Here is a 9,341-nt window from a genome sequence, read left to right on the forward strand (position 1 = left end):
CAACACAAAGGAAGTACATATAAGTTCACTGATTAAATAAAAAAAAGCAATCAATTGAATGTAGGTGAAAAAGGGAGAATTGATCAGATAGTAAGTATCCTTCACTTTCAATTGAAGATTACGAATTCAAATCACCAAGGAAGCAATAGGAGTGAAGGCTCCTAAGGAGGAGTTAATACCCTTCTTTCTAGTGGCCGAAGCAAAAAACAAGAGTAGCATATGACAAAATTAACTAACCTAACATAACTTCCATTTTAAGAATTATTTGTACCTTTCTAAAATTTTAAATACAAAATTATCAATTAATGATTCAGTATTATGCAGGCACAATAATAATAGTAATAACAAATAATGTGTTAAAAAATAAGAAGGAATAAAGAGGAGTAGAGAGAACAGAGAGAGTAATTCTTATTTCTAGATCTCTTGATGGGATGAATTACAATGAAATAAAACTCCTTTATTTATAGGGGAAAACTAATCTTGAGGTTTGTAACTTTTTCATAAATTGATATACGCAATATATGATAAAGTAGGTATTCACCATATATGGTAAAGTAGACATTCACTATATATGGTATATTTATAACACTCCCCCTTGAATGTCTAATTGATAGATAATGTGTCTCGTTAGAACCTTACTAGAAAAAATCAGTGGGAAAAAAATCTAGTTAAGGAAAAAAAATACACATCTCTAATAATACGCATATAGGCTGCCTTATTAAAAACCTTATAAGAAAAACTCAATGGGACAAATCCTCGTAAGGAAAAAAGAGCACAACGCGTATTAACTCCCCCTAATGAGATCATCCTTGAACCTTTGCATCCGACCTTGTACACCATCTTCTTGAAAGTTGCAATTGAAGGAGACTTGGTGAATAAAACAGCCACATTGTCACTTGAACGGATCCGTTGCACGTTAATATCACTATTATTTTGGAGCTTATGTATGTAGAAAAGTTTTGATGAAGTGTTCTTCATTCTATCTCCTTTATGAATTCTTCATTAAGATGTGTTATGCATGTTGCATTATTTTCGTATAAAATTGTGGGTACATTGTCACATTTCACGTCACATTTTTCTCTAATGAGATGTCTCATGGATCTCAACCATACTCATTCTCGGCTTGCTTCATGAATAGCTATTATTTCATCATGGTTAGATAAAGTGTCTAGATAGACTGCTTTGTATATCTCTAAGATATGACAGTATCTCCATATGTGAACACATTGTATGTTTAAGACTGAGATTTATGCGGGTTAAATAAATACCCAGCATCAACATAACCAATAAGATCGGGACTGCAATCTTTAGAATAAAACAAACTCATGTGTTTGATCTCATTTCGATGTCTCCTAGTAGGAGTAGAAATATACCTTGCTAACATATTAACCGAAAAGGCTATAGGCCTTTTAGTATTTGCAAGGTACATGAGTACACCAATTGCATTAAGATATGATACTTCATAACCAATTCAAATTGATATATTTCTCATTTCAACAAATAATCTATTTGCTTTAGAAAACTCTCCAAGAGTTTCAATAATTTTCAAGCTATAAGCTTATACAATATACAGATTCTAAATAAGTTTTCCAGAAACTTTTATATACTTCAAGCATTTTGAATCCTTAAATGTTTTTCACATAAGTTTTGTCAAGTGACAATATCCAACATTTCATGAGTGACATCTTCAAGTGTCTAGACTGCAAATCAAATAAGTTTTACGCTTACCAAAATGCACCCTTTCATGTCACTTGATAACGTTTCTACGTCAGCATGCTTAAATAAACATAGAATTCAGATCCTCCTAATCTTCACAATATTGTGCCAATATTGTATCAAAGATATCGTCGATGATATATCATTTTATATCGATTCATAATGTGACATAACATTTTGAGATCTCATCACTTCATTATTTTTTAGGTACCTGAACTTTTCATAAGATTTTATGAAGTGTTATGTCGTAGACTCTTCAAAAGCGCATTGCCTTCTTATTATGATTATTTGCTCCTTATCCTTTTCAAGGATTATTTCATTTGGAAGCGATTGGTCTATCATGCTTCACGCACGCATAGACTTTATCCTTTAAAGACATAAAATAGGAGAACTTGCAGCTAAATATGAGATACTTTCGACATTTGACTTGAATTATCTTTTGATAAGGATCTGATGGTTATTCCTAACATATTTCATAGCTGCTTATAATCTCCCCTTATTTTAGGAAAACTAACATACATCCTCCATCTTCTTTGAGGAATCTATCTTTGTCCATCATGGTATATTTATTAATCGTATACCGCACATCAAAACTATTAGATGGAATAGTTGGCTCGTGACCTTAAATCAATTGAGAGGGAAGAAATAATCATAATATATTGGTCTAATACATACAAGTGCTATTGTATGCAATATATCATATTTCATATCAATACATGAAACTTTGTTCTCATTAGTAATGGTTCAGCTATTTATTGAAGACATTCAATATTAAACCATCATCATCAAGATAAATTATCTTATTACACAATCTAAAAATTATGCTCAATTTATATTAAACAAGTAACTTTATGAATGTCAAACGTAGGTTGACCATGAATGTACGTGTGATCATCTTATTGATGCATCTTTTCAACAATCCCTTCTCTCTCTCAATTTCAATTTTACTCGTCACAAAAAAGTAATCATAATCATGTATTTCCCTTCTCAATTCGACTACATGCATCGCCGAGCATCGATACAGAAACAGACCGATGTTTCTACGATGCTCGCTAAGCATGTGTTCTTTAGCAAATTTGAATCCACTGAATCCAATCCCAACGACGCAAACATGGTGTTTTCCCCACTCTCTATTCAAATAATTCTCGGGCTTATTGCTGCTGGTTCAAGTGGTGATACATTGAACAATTGTTGAGTTTTCTCAAATTCAACTCTGTTGATGAACTTAACTCTGTTTATTCTCGGATTATTGCCAATGTTTTAGCCGATGGAAGTACAATGGGAGGTCCTCGTTTGTCCGTTGCTAATGGCGCTTGGATTGATCAAACTCTGGATTTTAATCCTTCTTTCAAACAAGTTATGGACAATGTTTATAAGGCTGCTGCTGCTTCTGTTGATTTTCAGAACAAGGTTAGTCTCAAAATTGCTAATGTTTGAATTTATGTGACAGTTTTTTCTTCACAGTATTTTGAATTATTAATTATTAGGATTTAGAATACTCTTTACCAGATTAGACATGACATGGAGCCACTATTTGATAGAAAGGTGTAGAGAACGCGAATTAGGGTAGAGGATTAGTGGGTAGGAGTGCGTCTGTAATAGTAGGTAGGAGTGTTGTGTTTGTGGTTTCTTGTTCGTAGTGTTCTATGATGTTTGTGATCTCGAATAGATAGTTTATCGTATTTAATCTGTCGATGCCTTATTTCTTTTATTATCTAGCGGTATGTTATCCCATTTTTTTGTTAATTTTATGTTTTTTGTTTTTTGTTTGGTATACTATTATGTGTTTGAGCGGGGGGTTTATCAAAAACGGCTTCTCTGTTTAGTGGTTATCCTCCCCCGGACGATTGTTGTTGTAAATTGTATGTTAAAATCTTTAATTATTCTACTTTTCAATTCACTTTTAAAATGGAATAGTTTTACTCGTAAAATTCCAAATGTTTAACAAAATACTGTAAGCATGTTGATTGACAGAATATTTTCAAATCAGTAAGCACATAAGAAATATTTACGTCCTTATCGCAAGCTTTTACAATAAGATTGCGAACAAATAAATCTAATATGCAACTATATTCTGTTAGCCCGGTTGATTTTTATATATGTTCTCTGTTTGGTCTGATTTTATGTTATTTTTTTTAAAATCAAGGCTGATGAAGTTGCCGCTGAAATTAATAAGTAGGCTGAAGAGAAAACGAATGGTCTGATAAAGAAGATTCTTCCTCCTGATGCAGTCGATGGCACGACAAGTCTGGTCTTGGGGAATGCACTATATTTCAAAGGAGCCTGGACTGAGAAATTGAATGCATCAGATACAAAAGATCACGAGTTCCATCTCTTAAATACCGGAGTATCTGTTCAAGCACCCTTTATGACCCGCAAAAAATGGCAATACGTGAAGGTGTATAATGGTTTCAAAGTATTACGTCTTCCTTATAAACAAGGTGAGGACAAGCGATTTCTCAGCATGTATATGTTTCTCCCAAATGATCGTGATGGATTACCGGCTTTAATGGAGAAAATTAATTCAAAACCTCGATTCTTAGATCAACATGCTCCCTTACAACAAGTTAGGGTGCGCAAGTTTCTTATTCCTAAGTTCAAAATATCTTTTGGAATTGAAGCTTCTAAGGTTCTAAAAGGACTCGGCCTCACATTACCTTTTATAGGCGGTCTCACTGAGATGGTGGATAATAATTTCCCTCTAGCAGTTTCAAAAGTTTTTCACAAGTCATTTATTGAAGTAAATGAGGAAGGTACCGAAGCAGCAGCTGTTACTTTTGCTACAATGCTATGCGGTTCCTCTATGATGATGGTTAAAGAGGAGGAGATAGACTTTGTTGTTGATCATCCCTTTTTGTTTTGTGAAAGATGAGATTTCTAGTGCTGTTTTGTTCATGGGGACTCTGTTGAATCCTTTTGCTGTTTAGCATGTTGCTTCACTACTTTCATTAATCAACTTTATTTAGGAGTTTGTTGATGTTACGTTTATTTTAGTAGTACGAATTTCAAAGTATGTTTACTCTACTGCCTCAGATTGTTTACAGTAAGTTCTATTTCGTTTTTTGTCACTTGTTATAGAACTTATATGAGCGAAAACCTTGGGTGAATTGGTAAGATATACTGATATTTTTAACCATGTCCAATATTGATGTTAATGGTCTTTTCCTCAAAGAGGGAGTATTTTTTTAAATGGAGAAACTAGATTCCAATAGCAAACATACTTAGCATTTGAGATCCTGTGCATAGGTTGAGTGTTTTTGTAAGCAGTTAATTCTTTTAATTTTTTTCAATGTTTCTTGTTTCGTATTCTGGTAATACTAGTGTAGGTCCTCATCTCCTGCACATTGGTTATTGTCTAGGTCTGGCTTGAAGAGAGAGATGCCTCATAATAATAAATTATGAAGTATGAAATATATTATTATATACAGTCCCTTTATTAACAAACTATAAAAATGAAAAAAGAAAATTAATTAAAAAGAAAAAAATCTCAGGAGGCGGCAAAAGAAGAACCTGCTTATGTTAAAAGCAATTTAATTACTCACAGTTAACCTTATTAGAGTAGGAAAAGCGTTGCTTAAGTACTAAGCCACTTTTCACGTTACTAGTTTAAAGTAGGTGCATTGGACGTGTATCAAGCGTTAGTTAAACATAAATATATATACAAAATAAATTTTCGTGTGTAAGTCATTTTACTAAGTACAAAATTTTTAAAAAGATAATATAAAATTTTGAAGATAAAAAAATTAGTTAAATTAAAGAACTCAGTCATTATATTTCTTTCCTACTTCTAGACGCACTTTATTTTTATGAAGTGTTATTTTTATTCTTGATATTCTATATTTTTATCAAAATTGAAGGCAATTTCGATATAAATCATTGTCAAAATTAGACAAACAAATTAAAATGAAGAAAATATGATCTTTTAAAGTTGTCTGAAAATCTTCACTGGGTATTATAATTCTATTGATTAACATGATAAATCAACTACCTTTGATGTCTCTGTGGTGAATGACTTGGATACAAAAACCAATAAATTACAATTGAAGTTGTAATATATGAAACATTAAATTCATGATTTAAATGATAAAAGTATATGTTTTTTTTAATTTCGGTATATGTGTGTTGCACTTATATCTTACATCAAATAATTAGCACCTCCTTTATAAATATAAAAATCATCTCGCAAAACTTCGTAACAAGAAAAAAAAAACTATAATTAATTAATAGTATATTTTTGACATAATTTCTGAAATTTTAGACAGCCAACAATAGGGTATTATAATAAGAAATAAGGAAGAACTGCAACTAACTTTAGACTTGAAGAACTTTCATGCAAAGCAAAGAAAGAAATCCAAAAGCATTATATTTCCACTCAATTTTCTAAGATTTTAATATTCTTTAATTATTGTTTTCAAATTTGTCTTTTTGTGTGCTACTTCCTATCAATTACATTCTATCTTTAGTGGATTAATAACAAATATAAAGTAGTTGCTTACCGCTCAATTCAAACTTTTTTATCCAAGAATTTTCACATTATAATTGATTTAACTTGACTTGTCTTGATTGTCTCCAAGTCTAATTGAACACTCATACATCACTTATCTACAACAAAATAAGCATAATCGAGATTTCAAATATCATAATAATAGCATTAAACATAAACTTTAGGCAAAAGTTCGATCGAACATTCGTATATCACCTGTATTAAGCAAAATAATAATAATATTTAGTAATACAAGAAAAACTACAACAAAATAATACGTTAGCAAAATATTAAAATAATAAGACTAAACCTAATCATTACAGATCCCAGCTAAACATTCATCTATCACCAGAAACTACGACAAAATAATACAAATAATTGAAATATCAAAACAATTACTCTTCTAAAACTCTGTACATAAAATTTTCATGCAGAAACTAATAGTTAACCAGACATATATATGTTCACAGAGATACATCTAATACATAATTAAAACGGATCAACCAGACTAAACATTCAACAGAAAGCAAAGAATAGGAGATTGACAATTTAAAGTAGCTTTGCATTTGCACACATACGAATCATCTAAACAATAATGTTAATAGTAGCAGTTATATAGAACAAAAGACAGACACAACGCTAGCTTAACTATCTAATAAACCTTTACCCAAATCTGATTAAGTACTCCATAACCTTCTATCTAAGGCCATATTCGATAAGATGAAAGGACATTATGTCCATTCGATACAACATACCAATCTAATCCCTCATTTTTCCACGGTAAGGGAGATCGAGGAGTTGCGGCAGGAGCTTGAGAAAAACGACTTCCATTCCATTTATGGGTGAGTTGCTGACATATTTATTGCTCAATTTCAGACGCTCCCCACAACAAGTACAGTTCTGAACGACATCAATTCCAGTTTTGATCACATCTTCTTCATTATTCACTGATTTTTATTGACATTCTCTTATCATCATCCATAAATTAATCAATGTCCTTGTGCAAAATCCCAACTAATTGTTTGTGTGTTACGTTAAACATGTACTATATATTACTTCATATTTAACATTAATATGATTTTGCAATTATTTCAAATAAACATATCTCCCACATATGGAACAAAACAAATATTTTAGAACATCAAACATATGTTGTGACTTGTTGACTGTCCCAAAAACTAAAATCAAAATTTATAAATGAAACCAAAAATACCACTATATCCTTAGCTTTTAGTACTCTTGATATGCCGAAGGATATTTACGTCCTAATGTTTGACTCCAAATTCCAAACAATTTACCTCATATTTCCCAACACAAAGGAAGCACATGTAAGTTCACCGATTAAATGAAAAAAGCAACGAGTTGAATGTACGTGGATAAGTAGGAGTTGTCCGGATGGTAAACACCTCTCACTTTCAATCTCAAGGTTGTGAGTTCAAATTACCCGGGAGCGACAGGGATGGGAGCACCTAGGGAGGAGTTAAAAAAGATTTAAATGGACTATTTAAAATGGATCACGGTTATTTGGCATGTTTTTAATTTCAAAAATATCCTTATCGTTATGTTATTGTCTAAAAAGTTCTTTCAACTAACAAAATAGTTCAAAAATACCCTTCTTCCTTGTTAGGATCGAGAATCCCGAATAGTGCGGAATCAATCAAAGTAATCAATTAAAGACAATAATAACGATAAGTTGAGAATATAAAGGAGACACAAATTTAACGTGGTTTGGTCAACTTGACCTATGTCCACAACCAAAAGGAGGAGCAACTTTACTAAATACCAACGGAACAAAAGAGAGTACAAAAGTACAAAATGTTGGTGTTCTTCTCAAATGGTGTGTTTATCAAAGTGAAAGAACTCTCCCCTATTTATCGAGATGAAAATGGGCTTGTTGATGTCATCCATGATGTTAATGGAAGATGTAAATGGGAGAAATTTACAGTAAAATCTTTTGGTAGCAACTTTATTTGACAAATCCAAAAATAATCTTCCAAAAAAGTTATTGATAGCAACTTTGTTTGACTAATCCAAAAAATAATCTTCCAATAATCTTTGATAGCAACTTTCTTTGACAAAGTAAGTATGAATCAAAGAATAAACAAAGGTCACATTACATTCCTAACTGTTGAAGAAAAGAAAAAAGTAGCATACGACAAAGTTAACCAACTTAAACATAACTGTAATTTAAAAAATTATTATTTATTAGTATCTTTCTAAAATTTCAATTACAAAATTATCAATTAATGATTCAGTATCATGCAGGAACAATAATAATAATAATAATAATAAATTATGAAATATACAATCCCTTGAAAAACAAACAATAAAAATGGAACAAGAAAAGTAATTGAATTCAAAAGAGGCGGCAAAAGAAGAAAATGCGTATGTTAAAAGCAATTTATTTACTCACAGTTATCCCTAGGAAAAGCTTAGCTCAAGTATTACTCCACTTTTCACGTTATTAACGCAACGCTAACAACTTCTTCTATATAAGGAGGATCAATCCCTTCTCTCTCTCTCAATTTCAATTTCACTCATCACACACACAAAAAAAAAATCATGTATTTCCCCTCTCAATTCGAGTACATGCATCTCCGAGCATCGATACAGAAACAGACCGATATTTCTACGATGCTCGCTAAGCATGTGTTCTTTAGCAAATTTGAATCCACTGAATCCAACCCCAACGATGCAAACATGGTGTTTTCCCCTCTATCTATTCAAATAGTTCTCGGGCTTATTGCTGCAGGTTCAAGTGGTGATACATTGGAACAATTGTTGAGTTTCCTCAAATTCAACTCTGTTGATGAACTTAACTCTGTTTATTCGCGGATTATCGCCAATGTTTTAGCCAATGGAAGTACAATGGGAGGTCCTCGTTTGTCCGTTGCTAATGGAGCTTGGATTAAACAAACTCTGGATTTTAATCCTTCTTTCAAACAAGTTATGGACAATGTTTATAAGGCTGCTGCTGCTTCTGTTGATTCTCAGCATGTATATGTTTCTCCCAAATGATCGTGATGGATTACCAGCTTTACTGGAGGAAATTAGTTCGAAACCTGGATTCTTAGATCAACATATTCCCTTAGAGGAAGTTAGGGTGCGCAAGTTTCTTATTCCTAAGTTCAAAATATCTTTT

The 9,341-nt window shown here is 32.0% G+C and overlaps 1 protein-coding gene and 1 pseudogene across 1 annotated transcript in view; both read left to right on the top strand.

Annotated features, from left to right (window-relative positions):
- Positions 1-2,716: 2,716 nt before the first annotated feature.
- On the top strand, positions 2,717-4,643 carry LOC107864843 (annotated as a pseudogene).
- A 3,946-nt stretch (positions 4,644-8,589) lies between these two features.
- Positions 8,590-9,341, top strand: part of LOC107865956 (serpin-ZX-like) — a 4,341-nt gene continuing 3,589 nt past the window's right edge. The window contains exon 1 of the mRNA XM_047408751.1: positions 8,590-9,214. Within this exon, the coding sequence (XP_047264707.1) occupies positions 8,762-9,214 (453 nt within the window). The 5' untranslated portion in view covers positions 8,590-8,761. The remainder of the gene's footprint in view (positions 9,215-9,341) is intronic.

The sequence above is a fragment of the Capsicum annuum genome, chromosome 3 (assembly GCF_002878395.1).
Source record: "Capsicum annuum cultivar UCD-10X-F1 chromosome 3, UCD10Xv1.1, whole genome shotgun sequence".
Classification (NCBI taxonomy): Eukaryota; Viridiplantae; Streptophyta; class Magnoliopsida; order Solanales; family Solanaceae; genus Capsicum; species Capsicum annuum.